Source organism: Saimiri boliviensis, chromosome Y (genome assembly GCF_048565385.1).
Source record: "Saimiri boliviensis isolate mSaiBol1 chromosome Y, mSaiBol1.pri, whole genome shotgun sequence".
In the NCBI taxonomy this organism is placed as follows: Eukaryota; Metazoa; Chordata; class Mammalia; order Primates; family Cebidae; genus Saimiri; species Saimiri boliviensis.
In genome coordinates, this window is record NC_133471.1 from 20994827 (window position 1) to 21014415 (window position 19589).

At 44.0% G+C, this 19589-nt stretch overlaps 1 protein-coding gene and 1 pseudogene across 1 annotated transcript in view; both read right to left on the minus strand.

Annotated features, from left to right (window-relative positions):
- The window catches only part of PRKX (protein kinase cAMP-dependent X-linked catalytic subunit), a 122950-nt gene that overhangs the window by 33172 nt on the left and 70189 nt on the right, over positions 1–19589 (minus strand). Inside the window, exon 4 of the mRNA XM_074392377.1 lies at positions 5892–6011. Coding sequence (XP_074248478.1) covers positions 5892–6011 — 120 coding nt within the window. The remainder of the gene's footprint in view (positions 1–5891; positions 6012–19589) is intronic.
- LOC141583095 (U6 spliceosomal RNA) lies at positions 19205–19301 on the minus strand (annotated as a pseudogene).

Genomic DNA, 19589 nt, shown 5'->3' on the forward strand with positions numbered 1-19589 from the left:
CTGCGCAATGCCCAACACTCCCAATGAAAGGGCCTCGTTCACAAATTTCACCTTCCCTAAAATCTTCTGCACCCTCTGTGCTATACTGTATTGTTTTAATTGATGAAGAAAATTCATTTCTATTCAGATTTGTTGTTGAAAAAATGATCTCACTCATCTACTAAAACACACTTCAGGAACTCCACAGTCCTCCAGGATGCCATTTTGAGAATCACCGCTGTCATAAATAAGACATGTGCCTGTCTTTTGTTCTTGAAGGTTCAGGTGATTTTTCTTTCTTTTCTCTGAGACAGGGTCTTGCTCTGTCTCCCAAGCTGGCATGCACTGGTACAATCTCAGCTCACTGCAGCCTCAAACTTCCCAGGCTGAAGCAATCCTCCCATGTCAGCTTCTTGAGTAGCATGGTCTACAAGCAGATACTACCACATCCAGCTAGCTTTATTGTTATTTTTTGTAGAGATGGGGTATCACTATGTTGCTGAAACTGGTCTCATACTCTTAGCCTCAAGAAATCCTACTGCTGCAGCATCTCAAAGTGTAAGGTGACAGGCATGATCTACCCTGCCCAGCCTTTACTTAACTCTTGAGTTAAACAGTTTAACTCTCAAGTTAAATTGCCTGGAAGAAGAAAAATGTGGAAACAAGTAAGAAAAGCAAATGGGATGAGAGAAATCAGAGCTGAGCTTGGGCCCTTGGAAAGTACATGAGTGTTTTGTTCCAGAATGTGTCACAGAATTTTCATCTGACCTAAGTATGTCTGATTCCATGAAAACGAAATCTGCATCACATGATCTTCGAGAATCATATAGCAGATTTTACTGGACAGTTTTCCTTGAACTTAGTGGAAGAGTGAAATAATCAGTTAAAGCAATAAAACAGACAAAGCCCAGCCTCACTTAATCCTGCTAAGAGTGAGTATGCAGCAAACAGAGCTGTCACAGGGAAAGTGCAGCCCCAGACTGGGGAGGGAGGCCATCTCCACCTGTGTGTGCAGCAATGCCTCCCTCCAGCCAACATGAGAAGTTTCTGGGTTCAAGGAGATAAGGAGAGCAGCTTGGGGACAGTGCTCTCAGAGGCAGTCAACACATACAAAATCAAGATAGTTTCAGAACTGCTAAGTAGTACAAAGAAAACAGATGGGCTGCTCGAATAGGGCACGGCCCAGAAGAGGGGAGGCCCCAGAGGGCTCTGGAAGCCCGTGACAAGTGAGCCTCCACCATGTGCAGTGGAAGAGAAAGGGCCAGCCCTGGCCAACAGGGCAGGGGAACAGGTCAGGTTTCCTGTCATGTTTCAAAACCAGTGGGAAGACAAGGAGGGGGCAGACTGTTAGGAGGGTGGAATCCCTACACCACCATCTCAGAACCTCATATGATAATTAGTGTCTGATTCTGCTCCAGTTATCCAGGAAGCCACACTTGTGGTCTCAGAGAAGAGGGGCATAGCTGGTGGATGTGTAGACCTGACACCTATAGGTGCTTCAATGAGAAAGCTTGAGGTGGTCCAGATGAGAGTTCTGACTGGCCAGAGCAGAGCGAGAGCCCGGAAATGCCTGGGAAGAGTTGGGGGTCCAAGACACTGGCCACTCAAAAAACCCACACATGCAAAGAGATACAAGGTTGCTGAGAAGCGGGGTGGGGGAGAGGGGTAAAAATTCATCTGGAAAGAGACTCTGATTAGAAAAACAGAAAACAAAAACGCCCACTGTGAATCACTAGCTCCGTCTCATGAAATGCACACATCAGCAGACTGGGGTTTGCATTAGGAGATTGTTATTCATTTAATTATTATTATTTTTGAGACACAAGTGTCTGTCTGTTGTCCAGGTTGAAGCGCAGTGGTGCAATATCAGCTCGCTGCAACCTCCCCTTTCCTAATTCAAGTGATTCTCTTGTCTCGGCCTCCCGGGTAGCTGGGATTACAGGTATGTGCCACCATGCACAGCTAGGATGTTTTGCTACTTTTAATAAAGATGGAGTTTCACGATGTTGGCCAGGCTGGTCTCAAACTGCTGACCTAACGTGATCCACCCACCTCAGGCCCTCAAATTGCTGGGACTATAAGCATGAGCCACCACACCTGGCATAATGATCAATTTTCAATTAGCCTAATGATATAATTAGGTTATTTTCCATTCTATTGTATTCTAAGGTATTTAAATATTCTAATATAGCCTGTTAACAATTTTGGTAACTTTATATAATAATTTATATAGTAATTCTATGAGAATATTCTATTCTTTTTCAATTTACTTTTACATATTTTTAATTTGAACATACTCAGACTAATATTGTTTTAATTATATTCCACTAATTGTGTTATATTCTAACAACATTATCTTCTAATATTATGCTGTATTCTAATATTATGTTGTATTATTGGTTACTCTATCCAATAATCAATAAAACTTGGGGCACATAAACCTCACCGTATTTAAAAGCATTAGACTCCAGGACACAACAATCCTCAGGCAATGCTGCCTTCATGTGGTCAGTGTTAGCACTGAATGAAAATATGTTTTTCCTTGGGTGGACACCTAACAAAATGCCTGTTATTAACATTTTGGGTTTGCCTAGGACCCAAAGGCGTAGGGTGCATATTGAGAAGTTCGGATCCATATGATTTGTAGGTATATCTCAGCAAAGGGTAATGGAAAATTAAAAAGACTAACAGGTAGGTAGTTAGGTAGGTAGGTAGGTAGATGTTTGATAGCTAGATAGAAACTTAAGAGATGGATGAATAGGTAGGTAGGTAGGTAGAAACTTAAGAGATGGATGAATAGGTAGGTAGGTAGGTAGATGATTGATAAATAGATGATATATAGAAAAGCAGATAAATGAGTAGCTAAACAGATGACTGACAGATGGAAAGGTAGGTAGGTAGACAGTTAACATAGAAAAATAGATAAATAACAGACGGATAAGCAAACAGAAAGATATATAAATGAGCCTAAACACGGTAGCTAACACCTGTAATCCCAGCACTTTGGGAGGCCAAGGTGGGCAGATCATGAGGTCAGGAGTTCCAGACTAGCCTGGACAACATGATAAACCTCATCTCTACTAAAAATACAAAAATTAGCCAGTCGTATTAGAGTGCATCTGTAATCCCACCTACTCAGGAGGCTGAGGCAGCATAGAATTGCTTGAAACCAGGAGGCGGAGGTTGCAGTGAGCGAAGACCTTGCCACTGCAGTCCAACCAGGGTAAGAGAATGTGACTGCATCTCAGAAAAAAAAAGAAAAAATAGATAGTTAGATAGCTAGGTAGCTAAATGGCCAGATAGAGAGATAGATACATAGATATGAATAAGAAGTAGATTGATATATGAACAACAGATACATGATAATTAAATGCACCAACGATAGGTAAATACACAGATGACAAGTAGATAGACAGAAAAAAAGACCATAAAGAGATGAAGAGAGAGATGGACATATAAACACATAAATGACAGCTTAGACAGATGGTAAATAAGGATAAATGGATAAACAGATATATACATACACATACATAATAGGTAGACAGACCATACAGACAGAAAGGGATAGGAAGATAGGTGGGTAAGTGGTGGGTGGGTGGACGGGTGCATGGATGGATAGGTGGATAGATGGATGGGTGCATAGATAAATGAATAATATACAGATAAAGATAGACAGGTGGGTAGATGGATGGATGATAAACAATATACATGGATAGCCAGACAATGAAATACAGGTTTTCACAATTTCCAGTCTCCTCCCTTTGCTTCACGTGGTGGAATTCTTTGATAGTTCTTGTTTACCATCACTCTGATCCCTAAGCTGGTCTGGAAATAAAAGGATTTACTTTCTTTATAAAAGACTGTAGAGCTAAGCACATAGGACAATAACCCATCTGCTCCCCAAAAACAGTCAATGACTGCCTGGATTTCCTAAGGTGGATGTTAAAATGTCACGTAATCCACATTGCCAATAACAAGCATTCAGTGCTCCCCACCAGCAGGATTCAGCTTAGACATGACTTCCCAGCAGAAGAATGCCTCTCTTCCTTTCCTCTTTTGTGTCCAACTGAAAGGGAAGTTTTTCCAGTGAAAACCTCTGGTTTTTACCCCCTGCAGGGAATCAGAGAGATGTGACAGACGGTCTCGCTTATGATCTGACTTTTTCGACAACGGGGAGCACTCAGAGGATACACTGGTGTCTGTCTTTGAGACTCAGAGGCAAGCAGAAGAAAGACGCACACAGGAAAAAGACAGACCTAGGAGGCAGCGTCGGCAGTGGCGAAGCACGGCAGAGGATCCCCCAGCGGTGTTCTGGGCCCTCCCTGCCTGGCCTTCCTCTCATCTTCATCCTGTCTAGAGGCACACAGTACAACACCTTCTCTGCACACATGGCTCACTCCTTCCTACGGGTTCCTATCTGGAAAAGCGGCACGCTACTGAGTTGTCCTAGGGAATTAACAGGCACGCCAGGTACTAACAACCGAACGAGGAGGACACCAGCGTCCTGGGCTTCCAAGTGCTTCATGCTTCCTTTGTGTCCTGGGCAAGTCATGGTGGATTGTCTCAGGCATACGCTGGCCTTCAACACCGAATCATGCTGACATCCCGACGGATGACTGACCTCTCTGTTCTGTGGTCACAGGGAGGATGCCACCTCCCCTGACTTCCAAATCTCTCCCAACACAGGTATCACGGGCACTGGAACCACGGCAACTCCATCTTGAACAGGGACTGGGTAAAATGAGGCTGAGACCTACTGGGATGCATTCCCAATGCTGAAGTCATTCTAAGGATGACACAGGAGGATGTCATTAAGGATGACATTCTAAGTCATTAAGGGTGACACAGGAGGTCAGCACAAGATACAGGTGACAAAGACCTTGCTGATGAAACAGGCTGCGGTAAAACTGGCCGAATCCCATCAAAATCAAGGTGGAGACAATGGTGACCTCTGACTGACCTCACAGCTCATTAGACATTAATTATAACGCAGTAGGTACTAAAGGACACAGTGCCATGACAGTTTACAAACGCCATGACACTGTCAGGAAGTTACTCTCTATCGTCTAAAAGGGGAGGAACCCTGGGCTCCAGGAACTGCTCACCCCTTTCCCAGAAAACTCACAGAAAATCCACCCCCTGTTTAGCATAAAATGAAGAAATAGCCATCAAAATAGCCAACCAGTATCCTGGGGGCTGCCCTGCCTATGGAGTAGCCGTATTTTTATTCTTTTACTTTATTTTTAATAAACTTGTTTTCACTTTACTCTATGGACTTTCCCCAAATTCTTTTTTGCAAGAGATCCAAGAACCCTCTCTTGGGGTCTGGATCAGGACCCCTTTCCATAACACAGGTATGGGGTTTTAGAAGAAAAACACATTCTCGCCTTCTTTGCACGATGTTCATCAGTAAATCAATTGTATTTGGCTGATTTACCTTGACCTGACCTGTGCCCTCCTGAGCTCTGCAGGTTACTTCAGAAAGGCTGTGTGCGGAAGATTTATTTAATTTTTAAATTCATTAAGTGCAGAAGTGACAAGGGGGGGAAGAGTGGAGCAAGGAGTTCAACCTGTAACTATGGAAATCAACTGAGATAACTCGCTACCTTCAGACCAGCCCAGAACGTGAATTTTAATTTAAGGAAGATATAGATATTTAGACGTAAAAATCTCAGCAGGCATGCGTGGGTGGCTCCTTCACAACTTTGTGATTTTTGCCTCTTATTCAAACAAGCTGAACTGCCAATTCACACTGCCAGCCTCAGCAGAGCAGCGGATGTGTGTGCGGCCACACTGTGTGTTTGCGACACTCACGGACTGTTTTCAAGACTGCAAAAATGCCGAGGGATGAATGGATGGGGGAAGGGGTGCTGGCCTGTAAGATGAAGATTCTCTACGGAGACTCTACTTACCCCGAGAGCATCTCGAATATCAGGATGCCGAGGGCCCACCAGTCCACGGCCCTCCCGTGGCCCTTGCTCTGAATGACTTCGGGGGCCAGGTACTCGGGTGTTCCGCACAGGGTCCACGTCCTACATGGGCGACAGAGACAGGGCCCCACAAAATTCAGTGGTGCTTGGCTCATGAGCCACCTTAGAAGCTTTAATTGTTGCAATAACTTAGTTGAGTAACACCATGCCCCCTTTCCCTCCTGTGCAGTATTTGACTGGGCGGAGACAGTAACATTGCTTTCGCTGATTCCTTTCCATAGAAATAATTCTTAACGGGCTTGGAAACTAAGAATTGGTTTTCTCATCCTTGCTACTGTGGCTGGTATTGTTACCATTGCTCCTCAGAAGCAAAAAAACTCTGGTTTTTTGAGTTACATATACCTGCCTTAGTATAAATCATAAAGAATAAAATTAAAATTAAAGGAAAAAGATCATGCCCCAGGCAGCAACATGGATGGAGATGGAGAGGCCGTTCTCCTAAGTGCACTTACATGCCAAGCACCACGTTCCCACTTGCATGTAGGAGCTAAACACTGGCTACACGTGGACACACAGACGGAAACAAGGGACACCGGTGCCAGAGGGTGGAGGATGCGGACACAGAGAGGGGGAACCACACACACCGGGCACCGGAGGGTAGAGGGGGGCGGACCCAGAAAGAGGGAGAACCAGACACCGGGCACCGGAAGGTCGTGGGGCGGACACAGAGAGAGAGGGAACCACACACACCGGGCACGGGAGGGTGGTGGGGGGAGCGGACACGGAGAGAGGGGGAACCACACACACCGGGCACCGGAAGGTCGGGAGGCGGACACAGAGACAGGGGGAACCACAGACACCGGGCACCGGAAGGTCGGGAGGCGGACACAGAGACAGGGGGAACCACAGACACCGGGCACCGGGAGGTCGGGGTGCGGACACAGAGACAGGGGGAACCACAGATACCGGTGCCGGAGGGTAGAGGGAGGCGGACACATAGAGGGGGAACCACAGACACGAGGCACCGGAAGGTCGGGGGCGTACAGAGAGAAGGAGAACCACAGATAGTGGACCCCGGAGAGTGGAGGGTGTGGACACAAAGAGAGGGGGAACCACACACACCGGGCACCGGAAGGTTGGGGGGGGAGCGGACACAGAGCGGGGGTACCATAGACACCGGGCCCCAGAGGTTGGAGGGTGCGGACACGGACACAGAGAGAGGGGGAACCTCAGACACCGGGCACCGGAAGGTCGGGTGGCGGAGAGACGGGGAACCACAGACAGCGGGCCCCGGATGGTGGAGGGTGCGGACACAGACAGAGAGGGAACCACAGACACCGGGCACCGGAAGGTCGTCGGGGGGAGCGGACACGGAGAGGGGGAATCACAGACACCGGGCACCGGAAGGTCGGGGGGCGGACACAGAGAGAGGGGGAACCAGACACCGGGCACCGGAAGGTCGGGGGGTGGACACAGACAGAGGGGGAACCACAGACACCGGGCACCGGAAGGTCGGGGGGTGGACACAGACAGAGGGGGAACCACAGACACCGGGCACCGGAAGGTCAGGAGGGAGCGGACATAGAGAGAGGGGGAACCACAGACACTGGGCACCGCAAGATCGGGAGGCGGACACAAGGTGGGGAAACCACAGACACTGGGCTCCGGAAGGTGAGGGGGCGGACACAGAGACGGGGAACCACAGACCCCGGGCGCCGGTGCGTGAGGGGGCGGATAGAGAGAGGGAAATCACAGACACAGGTGCCGGAGGGTGGAGGAGACGGGTGGACCACAGACACCGGGCTCCGCAGGGTGGAGGGGGGTGCGGATAGAAGGAGAACCACAGACGCCGCGCGCTGGAGGGTGGGGGGGGGTGGACACAGGGGGAACCACAGACACGGGGCGCCAGAGGGTTAAAGGGGGCGGACACAGAGAGGGGGAACCACAGACACCGGGCACCGGAAGGTCGGGGGGTGGACAGAGAGAGGGGGAACCACAGCCACTTATATCCGGAGGCTGGAATGGGGCGGCTAGGCGGTGGAAACCACAGACTCCAGGCGCCAGAGGGTGGAGGGGAGTGGACACAGAGAGAGGTGAAACCACAGACACCGGCCCCGGAGGATGGGGGGTGTGGAGACAGAGAGAGGGGGAACCACAGATACCGATCGGCGGAAGGTGGGGGGGGGCGGACACAGAGAAGGAACTACAGACACCGTGGCAGCACAAAGTCGGGAGGCGGACACAGGGTGAGAACCACAGACACTCGGAGCCGGAAGGCGGAGGGGGGTGAACACGGAAAGAGGGGGAACCACAGACACCGGGAGCCGGAGGGTGAAGCGGGGCAGACACAGAGAAAGAAGAAACCAGACACCGGGCACCGGAGGGTTAAGTGGGGCGAAGACGAGGAACCATAGACACCTGGCACTGGAAGGTGTGGGGGCGGACCCAGAGAGAGGAGGAACTGCAGACACCTGGCGCCAGAAGGTGGCGGGAGCCGGAACACAGAATAAAGGGGACACACATACTGAACGCCGGAAGGTGGAGGGGGCGGACACAGAAAAGAAAGGAAACTATAGATGCCGGGCGCCGAAGGTCGAGGGGAACTGACACGGTGGAGGGGGGTGGATCCACCGGAAGGTGAAGCGGGGCGGACACAGGAGAAACCACAGATACCGGGCACCAGAAGGTGTCCGGGAGGCGGACACAGAGGAGGGAGCAATCACAGACACCGGGCGCCGCCAGAAGGTCGAAGGGGACGGACACGGTGATGGGATCCATAGGCACCGGGTCTCAGAAGATGAAGGGGGGCAGACACAGAGAGAAGGAACCACAGATAAAGGCGCCAGAAGGTGGGTGGGGGGCGGTGGGGGGCGGACACGGAGCGCGCTCAGGAAGGTGAAGGGAGCTGGACACAGAGAGGACGAACCACAGATACCGGGCCACAGAAGCTGGAGGCCAGCGAACACGGGGAGGGGAAACCACTGTAACATGGCTAGCCTAAAAGTACCTGAGAAATGCCATATTATAAAAGACAACGCTGTTCTTAAAATCAGTTGTAACGGCTTCCCCATTCTCTTTGCAATAGCTACTGACCTTGGCTTCTATGAAAAGTGCTTGCTTTTGCTTAATAAGTGCTGAAAAGTTGCTTGCTGTGCATCCCCTCACTCTGAAACCAGGATGTGGTTTTTCAGCTTAAAAACCCCGCTCCCGGTGAACTCGGGGCCACGGGTTGCAGAGACTCGAGTCCTCCGTGGTTGCCGGCAACGAATGACCCGGCAATTTGACATACTTTTGTCTTGGTGTTGACTTTCTATGCTCGGTCCTGTACAGCACCAAAGACACTGGGCACTAGAAGGTGGAGGGGGGACGGGTACAGGGAGGGAACAACAGACACCCAGGGCTGGAAGGTGGATGTGGGTAGCAGGATGAGGATGGGAAATCTACCTGTCAGGTATGATGCTTACTACCTGGGTGGCAAAAGCGGTTCACCAAGTGGCATGAAGTTTGCCTATGTAAGAAACCTCCAAAGTTACCTCTGAACATAAAATAAAAGTTTTTAAAATAAATAAAATTAAGAGGAAAATTCTTTATCTCAAAAAAAAAAAAAAAAAAAAAAAAAGTACTGAAAAGAATAATTACAGCTCATTTAGGCCGTGCGCGGTGGCTCACACTACTTATCCCAGCACTTGGGGAAGCCAAGGGGGGCAGATCACCTGAGACCAGGAGCTCAAGACCAGCCTGACCAACATGGTGAAATCCCATCTCTAATAAAATTACAAAATTAGCCTGGTGGGGTGATGCCTGACTATAGTCCCAGTTATTCTGGAGGCTGAGGCAAGAGAATTGCTTGAACCCAGGAGGCGGAGGTTGCAGTGAGCTAAGAATGTGCCACTGCACTCCAGCCTGGGTGACGGTGGGAGACTCTCAAAAAAAAAAAATAATAATAATAATGGTGCAAGAGCAGACGTGCTATACTTGTGACTGAGACTAGATGGTCTGCAAAGCTTGGATATGTTGTCTGGCTCTTTACCACCCCCTGCTAAAAACATATCTTGACTCCTGGAAAGACGGAAATACACTTCCTTCCATTTTCATTTAAAAGTACCTGCTTTCTCCCGTGACACGAGTTTACACATATGATAAACCTGTACGTGTATCCCTGAATCTAAAATAAAAGTTAAAAAAAAAGAAAAAAAGTATCTGCTTTCTGCTCCAAAATCAAAGTGGCAGCCTTCAGCAGGAAGCCGGTACTTCTTCCCAAACAAAGCTTTGAAATAAACTTGCTTTATGCCAGACCTCGCTCTTGCTAATTGCACTCTGCACTTGGTGAAAGCTGAACCTGCATACAGAAGTATCTGCCAAACAAAGTCAAGGCAAGATAACAAGGACTGCAGCAGAAGTTGGAGACTCATAGGCTTGGAAAGGAGCTGAGTATCAGTAACCCTAGAGTGGGGCCAGGTCTGGGCCATACTCTGTTGGTGCGCTGCTGCTGGGTAGAATGTCACTTCAGGCTTTCAGCAATTCAGACCCATAACACACCTCCAAACCACATCCACCCTTCCTGCCAAGTGCTGCCCTGGTGTGTGGAGCATGTCTGTAGACAGGAAGAAATAAGCAACGCCCTTTGAAGAGAAAAAGTCTAGATGCTTTGCAAAAGACCCCTCCTACCATTCAAATCAATGAAAGAAGAAAGTCTTATAAGTTGGATGTAAAGAGAACAAAAAAATGAGTTCCATAGATTCTAGTAATGTACTTGTTTATCCACTCTCAGCTTCTTTGCACGTGTCACGCATGTAGAAAGTCTGTTTTATACCCTGCCCACGTTGACTGAGTCAACCCTGTTTGCAGTGCTGTGGGCCTACATTTTGGCTTCAGCTCAGCTTCCTGCTTGCAGGAACCCACCCAAATGCTGTTATCTTTCCTTCTCTTCTACACCACACCTCCATACCCACACCTCTTTCCATGTGACAGACTTTTCTATATTAATATATAAACCCGTGGGATAACAACAAATTGGTTGCCATCCACATTTCAAATTCTGTCATCCATCCATGAAATAAAAGTACCACAAGGTCAGGCATGGTGGTTCACACCTGTAATCCTAGTACTTTGGGAGGTTGAGGCAGGAGGACTGCATGAGGCTAGGAGTTTCAGACCACCTTTGGCAACATAGCAAGACCACTTCTTTACCAAAAAAAGAAAAAAAGAAAAAAGTCAAGCATGCTCAAGTATGCCTGTAGTCTCAGCTACTCCGGATGCTAAGATGGGAGGATCACTTGAGCCCAGGAGATCAAGGCTGCTGGGAGCTTGACAGTGCCACTGCATCACAGCCTGGGCAACCGAGCAAGACACTGTGTCAAAAACAAACAAACCAAACAAACAAACAAAAAAACTCCCACAAAACTGCAGGCTCTAGCCAATAAAAGTCAGGAAAACAGGGAAGAAGACAAGGGGAGAAAATGAGTTCTATTCCCACGAAGAATGCGGAATGGAGTGACTGTCTGCAGGTCTCTGAAGTTAGAGCCTAAGTATGGAACAAGAATCACCTTGCGGTCCTATTAAGTGCTTCTCACTCATTAGACTGAAGTCTACAAATGGAAAGTACAATGCACACTATTTTGGAAACTTCCTCCCCCCTGCCTCGCCCAGCAGAATCAACTCCAAGTGCACCCTGGTTGCATCGATGCAGGACGCTTCTGTCATTCTGCAAGACGATCGAGTTACTGGCCTGCTAGTTTTGTATTACCACCTTGCTAGCCCATCCAGTGGCTCACACCTACAATCCCAGCACTTTGGGAGGCCAAGGTGGGCGGATCACAAGGTCAGGAGTTCAAAACCAGCCTGGCCAAGATGGTGAAACCCTGTCTCTACTAAAAATACAAACATTAGCAGGGCATGGTGGCAGGCGCCTGTAATCCCAGCTACTCGGGAGGCTTGGGCAGGAGAATCACTTGAACCCAGGTGATGGAGGTTGCAGTGAACAGAGATTGTGCCATTGCACTCAAGCCTGGGCAAGAGAGCGTGACTTTCTCAAAAAAATGAAAACAGAGAGAGAAGTGGATGACATCTCCAAGTTGGGTATGAATCAAGTCCCTCTTCGGTCCTTCCTAGCAGGTGGCAACAGCCACTTTCTGTCTCTCCTCATGGCTGTGTTTATGACGTGGTGAGCATGTCACTCAGCTAACAGGCATGGTGGGGCTCTGGAGGAAGAACAGCTGATGAGAGCTTTTACACTTGAGTACAGAAACAAACGAAGTTTTTTCTTTTTACTGGAAAAGTATGAGGCACTGTTATGTCTAGGTTTGGTAATGCAGGAAATAGAAGTTAGCTCAGTACTCATGGTGAAAATATTATATTGCCTTTTCTTGTAGGATCTTGGATTGTAATAAAGAAGCAGGGTATGAGGTTTTTTATCACTGTTTTTTTTTATAGTGACACAATCACAGTTCCTAGGGGAATTTCAGACCCATCAAGGGAGAATGTGCATGTCTGCCAGCATGGGACAGCTTCCCATGGCCAGCCTAAGCCCAGCGAGGGATTTCCTCAGTGATAATGGCTCCTAGACACAACTGACCAGCAGGGAGAACAGTGCCTGTCACCAACCTTGGCACAGGAGTACCCAACTTCTGCCATGAAGTCCAGCAAAATTAAACAGGGCTCAAGGCAAAGTAATGACACCAACTGCAAAATAGTCTTTAAGACACAACACCTCAGGTCCTCCTGGGCTTCTGGTAAGAAACTGCGGGAAAAGGTCTGAAGTAAATAGAAACACTTTTCTAATATTACAAAAAATATATATATAAATTATGTATTTCTAAATATATTCCACATCACCCATTCCTGAACAACTTCATCATTCCAACCAGAAACTCCTCATTAAAATGTATCTCCCCCTTCTATGCACCTCCCCAGTCCCTGTCACCCACCATTCTTTCTGTCCGTGTGACTTAGAAGAACCTAAGGCCCTTTTTTTGTCGGACTTATTTCATCCACATATAATCTAAATGTGTAACACATACTAATACATAAATTTAAATTTTAAAAATTATAAATATATATAAAATTACATATGTAAAACTATGGATAATGTGTAATTATTTGTATCTACACATCACTTCTTTTTTTTTAGATGGAGTTTCACATTTGTGGCGCATGCTGGAGTACAATGGCGCATTTTTGGCTCACTGCAACCTCTGCCTTCTGGATTCAAACTATTCTCCTGCCTCAGCCTCCCAAATAGCTGGGATTACATGCATGCACCACCATACCCAGTTAATTCTGTATTTTTAGTAGAGAGAGGCTTTCTCCGTGGAGGTCATGCTGGTCTTGGACTCTCAACCTCAGGTGATCATGAAGGGCTGGAATTACAGGCGTAAGCCACCTTGCCGGGATAACGACATGTAACTTTCTAAATATATACATTTGTATCATAGTTTATGAGCATATATAATTATTTGGTAGTTATGGTTAGAATTATATGTGTAATATTTAAATATAAAATAGTTTATTCAATATTTAAATTAAATATGATTTATTTTTCAAATATAATTAGATGTTTAAAAATTATTTCAAATATAATCATAATCTGAATATAGATTAATATATGTACTGTATGTTGTACTAATAACATATTACATTGATATATTTCTATATTAAATTTGCATGTGAATATTTAAATATTTAATATGTTAAATAATTATCTTTAAATGTATAAATTTAACATAGGATATATTATTTATGTATGATTAAGTATTACATTTATGTATACAGTTATTTGTAATTATAGACATAATTATGATTTTATGTGTATATTTTTCTATTGTGGTAAAATATACCTATCATAAAATTTTCCATTTTAAGCATCTTTAACTGCATAGTTCAATGGTGGGAAGTCCATCAACCTTGTTCTGCAACCCTCTGCGCCTCCACTACTGGGACAACTTCCAACCAGAAACTCCCTCTTCATTAAATAGCATTTCCCCCTTCACTGCACCTCCCCAACCCCTGGCACCAACCATTCTTTCTGTCCCTATGGCTTAGAAGAATCTAGGGCTCTTTTTTTGTCTGGCTTATTTCTCCAACATCATGTTTTGAAGGTTTATCAATGTGGTATAGAATGTGTCACAATTTTATTCCTTTTCATGGCCAAATAATATTCCACTGGACATACAAAGCTCATGGCCAATTTTAACCAGTTCACAAAGCAAATGACCTAGCTCAGGGATGGGTAAATATTTTCTGTAAAGAGCCAGATAGCAAATATTTTATACTTTCTGGATCACATGGTTTCTGTTACAGATAAACAACTCTGCTATTATAGCTCAAAAGTCCCCAAGATGTGACTGTGGTCCAGTAAAACTTTGTTAACAGCAGGCTGGATTTAACCTATACAAGGCTAATTTTCTTTTTTGTTTTTGGTGTTTTCTACAGATGAGGTCTTGCTATGTTGTCCAGGCTGGATTTTTTTTAAAAAAATAGTTTTGTCAGATAATGACATTGAAGTTAATAGGACAAAGTACACCTGCTTTAAAATAACTCCAAAAAGAAATGGGTCACTAAGCAAAAAAAAAAAAAAAAAAAAAAAAAAAAAAAAAAAAAGACAGTGGAAGCTGGGTAATGGGACCATAAGTTTTCAACATGAACTACTCTCTCTACTCCGGTGTCTGTTTCAAAGTGTCAAGAAGTAATTTTCAGAGACTAGGTTCAATGTTACCCCTATGAAGGCTAGAAATAAAAAGCCAGAGTATTTAAACTGCTACAACAGAAGAACTAGGAAACAGCTGTTGCACCTGGTATGGTAGCTCATGACTACTATCCTGGCACTTTGGGAAGCCAAGGTGGGAGGACTGCTTGAGGCCAGGAGTTCAAGAGTATCCTGTCAATATAGCGAGAACTTGTCACACAAGAAACACAAAAACCAAAAAACAAACAAAAATAAAAAACAAAAGCTGTTGCCGAAAAATTAAAAACACCATAAAAAAGCAAACAAAAAGAGCTATTGTATAAAAGGAAAGCCATATATTATGACTTAAAGACAGGTATATAAAGGTTGAGCATGTTTAATCCAAATCTGAAATCCCAAATGCTCTAAAAGTCAACACTTTTCCAGCAGTAACAGGAGGTTCACAGCTCAAAGGAAACGCTCACTAGAGTGTCTTGGATTTCAGATTTTCAAATTACTGAAGCACACAAGTAAGTATATTCAAATATTCCACAATCTGAAAAAATCTAAAATCCAAAACAATTCTGGTCTCAAGTATTTCATATTAAGGGGATGCCTGTGTTAAGCATGTGACATAAAATCAAATTAAATGACTCAGTATTTTATTTTGACCATTTCATAAAACCAGAAATAAATTCTAGTTTGCCACCAAATCTTTTAGCTATCTAGATAATATAAAGTGTGTGTGCAAAATATAAACCTAAGAAATACTGCTGTTAGAAAACAAGAGCCTGGTGAAAGCAAGTCACAGAAGAAAAGCATCTGAACATACTGACAACCTGGAAAGACAGAATTCAAGTCACCATGAGCAGTGGTTTACCATAATTAGGATATAAGTCATTCAGTTAATAGGGCAAAGAAAAAAAGGAGAGGGAGAGGAGAGGAAAAGAGAGAAAAGAAAGAAGGAAGGGGCAGGAAGAGGAAAGAAAAGAAGCAGAGCAGGGAGGAGTGGCAAAGGATGGGGAGGGACATGATGCCTCCCACCTGTAATCCCAAACTTTGGGAAACGAAGGTGGGAGGACTGCTTCAGCTTAGGAGTTTGAGACAAGCCCTGAAAACATGGCAAAACCCTGTCTCTACAAAAAATTTAAAAATTAGCCAGGCATGGTGTTGCAAGCCTGTAGTCTCAGCTACTTGGGAGGCTGAGACAGGAGGACTGCTTGAGTCTGGGAGTTCAAGTCTGTGGTGAGCCATGGTCGCACTACTGTACTCCAAATAGGATAGCAAAGCAGGACCCTGTTTCACTCAAGAAATTAAAAAAAGAGACAGATTCATATAGTGAGTAGAATGCTTAATTATGACATGCTTAAATATGTTTTTACACCATGCGATAAGAGAAAAATGAAAAACACATTTTTTCAGGGATATGTTCAAAAATGTTTTTCAGGATCAGGTAAGGTGGCTCACACCTGTAATCCCAACACTTTGCAAGGTGGAGGGAGGCAAAGCACATGAAGCCTGGAGCTCAAGGCCAGCTTGGGCAACATAATAAAAACCAGGTCTCTACTAAAAATACAAAAATTACCTGGACAAAGTGGTGCATACTTATAATTCCCAGCTACTTGGCAGGCTGAGATGGGAGAATTTCTTGAGCACAGAAGGCCAGGGTTGCAGTGAGCCAAGATCCCACCACTGCACTCCAGCCTAGAGAAAATAGTAAGGCCCGGTCTCAGGAAGACAAAAAAAAAAAAAAAAAGAAAAGAAAAAAAAAAAAAAGGCACAGAGGCTCATGCCTGCAATCCCTAGCACTCTGGGAGGCCGAGGCACATGGATTACAAGATCAGGAGTTCGCGACCAGCCTGAAAACACAGTGAAACCCCATTATCTACTAAAAAAATGAAACTTAGCTGGGCAGGGTGGTGTGGGCCTGTAATCCCAGCTACTCGGTGTGGGGGCAGGGGAGTTGTGGGTGAGAGGGAAGGTGAGTGGGGCAGAAAAATTGCTTGAACTCAGGAGGCAAAGGTTGCAGTGAGCCACTGCACTCCAGCTTGGTCAAAAGAGGAAGTATCTTATCTCACCAAAAACAAAACAAGGCAAAAGTCATTCAAGATAAATATTCCCTGTTTAGTTCCATCTATTGGAATACTATGAATACTCCCTTTTTAGTTCCATAGTGGTCGATGGTACACTGATAACTTTCTTTTAGGTTTTATTGAAAAAGCACATGTATTGTTTGAATCCTGAACCAGAGGCAGGGCCATGTATCTGCCTCCATGAACACAACTTCCCTGGGGCCAAGCCAGAAGACAGATGCTTCACCAAACTAAAAAGGTAAAAAAAAAAAAAAAAAAAAAAAAAAGGAGGAGGAAAAAGTCCATACACAAAAAGCTACACTACCCATACAGAATACGATGCAGCTCTTTGTAAAAGCAATATATAAGGACAGGCATGGTGGCTCATGACTTTAATCCAGCACTTTAGGAGGCTGAGGTGGGTGGGTCACCAGAGCTCGGAAGTTCAACACCAGCCTGGCCAATATGGTGAAACCCTGTCTCTACCAAAAATACAAAAATTGGCCAGGTTTGGTGGCAGGCATCTATAACCCCAGCTACTCAGGAGGCTGAAGCAAGAGAATTGCTTGAACCAGAGAGGCAAAGGTTGCAATGAGCTGAGATCACAACACTGCACTCCAGCCTGGGTGACAGACCAAGACTCCACCTTAAAAAAACAAACAGCAAAAAAGCACCATATCAAGATGGTAATGAGGCATTTTCTAAGATTTCTGCATGTTCATTAGCTAAAATAATTGCTGCATCTTATATATCTTTGTCCCTTTAATCTTAAAGAGACATCATGAATTAACTACATAGTAACATGGTTTATCAAAGTTATAAACAAATGAATATACAAAATATTTTATCTCTGATTTGTTTGAATTCAATGTCCAAATAAAATGACTTCTAAAAAAGAATTTATGACAGGTACAGTGGCTCATGCCTGTATTTCTAGCACTTTGGAAGGTGGGTGGATTACTGGAAGTCATGAGTCCAAGATAAGCCTGACCAACATGGAGAATCCCTATGTCTACTAAAAATTCAAAGTTAGCTGGGCATGGTGGTGCATACCAGTAATCCCAGCTACTCAGGAGGCTGAGGCAGGAGAATCACTTGAACCAAAGAGGCGGAGTGTTGGAATTCACTTGGGGTGGTTGGCAAAATATTAGGGAAAGTTATAGGTCAGTCTCAAACCTTTTGGGAAGCCAGAAAGTTTTACTGGGGCAGGCCAAAGGTGGCTGGTTGGATAATCACTAAGAAAAACAACAGGAACAATAAACAATAAAAGGCTTTCCCAGTTTTAAGTCTGTTTACCCCACATCCCTTTGTTTCCATTTACTCATGTAAACTTGTGCTGGATGGTCTTCTCAGGGGAAAAATCAAAGGAAAATTACCCATTAACATTATTTACTCTGGGCCCAGATTTTATCATTTATAAAACCGCTCTTTTAACCATGTTAATTATCTACAACTGTTTAACTTAAAACCTCTCTTGTAAAATCTTGACTGGCAGAAAAGCTCCGCTCAAAGTCAGTGGCAGTGACCCAGACAGGAGGAGCAAGCAGCACCTGGGCAAAACCGGCTATTAATGCTGCTGCATTGCTATCCACAGGTGTCCCTGTAAATTTTGAAGTGTTCTTCCTATATAAGCAACATCCCAAACTGTAATTCTCTGCTATAATTTGTTAAATTAAAATTTATAATAATGGCCATTATGATTTCTCTCTTACCCTTAATGGGGCTTGAAGTTGCAAAACCTATTTTTATCTTAAAAGGCAACATTACTAGCACAAGCCTTATTTATGCTTAATTTTGTACATTTAAATAACAAATTTCAGTTATAAGAAAAGCCCACAAATTTGTTTAAAAACAATTAAAGGCATATATGTAAAACCACACATTACTTTAAAACAAAAATTTAAACCAAATTAAAGTTGTTAAATTAAAAAGTAAAACATTAAACCCATTCTCAAAAATTCAAAAAAATGCATGTAAGTGTGGTAAAAACATATGCATAAAAATAATTAAAAATTGCCTTTGTTCAGCTAGTAAGTCACTGTTTTCAAAACAGTTTGCTAGTTTAAAGTTCATAAACTTGCTCAACCTAAGAACTTCATTGCAAAATTTAAGTTATTCCACCTGTGGCTTTAAACATATGGTTGTATATTAAGGCTCTCTTTCTAAAAAACATTTTCAAACTTCTTTTAAACTTCAGGTTACCTCTTTCAGCTTGCCACTTAACATCTTCATAAATTATACAATCAATTGCTAAGTTATAATTCTAATATTATCCAAAGTCCTAACAAAGTCAATTCAAAGTGGTATTGCACTTTTTGATATCTAATGCATGAACAGTTTACTAATAAACATTTTGTTTACCTGTAAACAAAAAAAGCTGCAGTCTCATAAAAACCACATAATTCAATCACCAAATCTAAATTTACTAACAGTCAAAAAGCTAAAATTAGAGCCCTAATTCTAGCATTAAAAACTTTTTCTTCTTAGCCCATAAATATTATAAGTAAGTTGGCTTACTCAGTTTATCTACTACAAAATCTTTTCTCTTTTTTTTTTTTTTTTTTAATATGGAACGCTTCACGAATTTGCATGTCATCCTTGCGCAGGGGCCATACTGTATCGTTCCAATTTTAGTACATGTGCTACCGAAGCGAGCACTACTACAAAATATTAAAACAGCCTTAAGTCTAACCTCAAGCTCATGTCACTGGCTATCTCATTAGCTTATGCAAAAAACAAGCAAACTTGACAAGTAACATCATCACACTGCTTAACCAAAACAAACAAAAACCTAAAAATTACCAAGAAAATTTTAAAGTTATAAAATATATAAATGTACCGTTAGTAAAAAGTAAGCTATAAAAAAAAAGTCAAGTCATGTTAAAGTCTACAAAAGCTGTAAAAAAAGTTATTTAAAAAAAATTATGCAAGTAAGTTGTATAAATT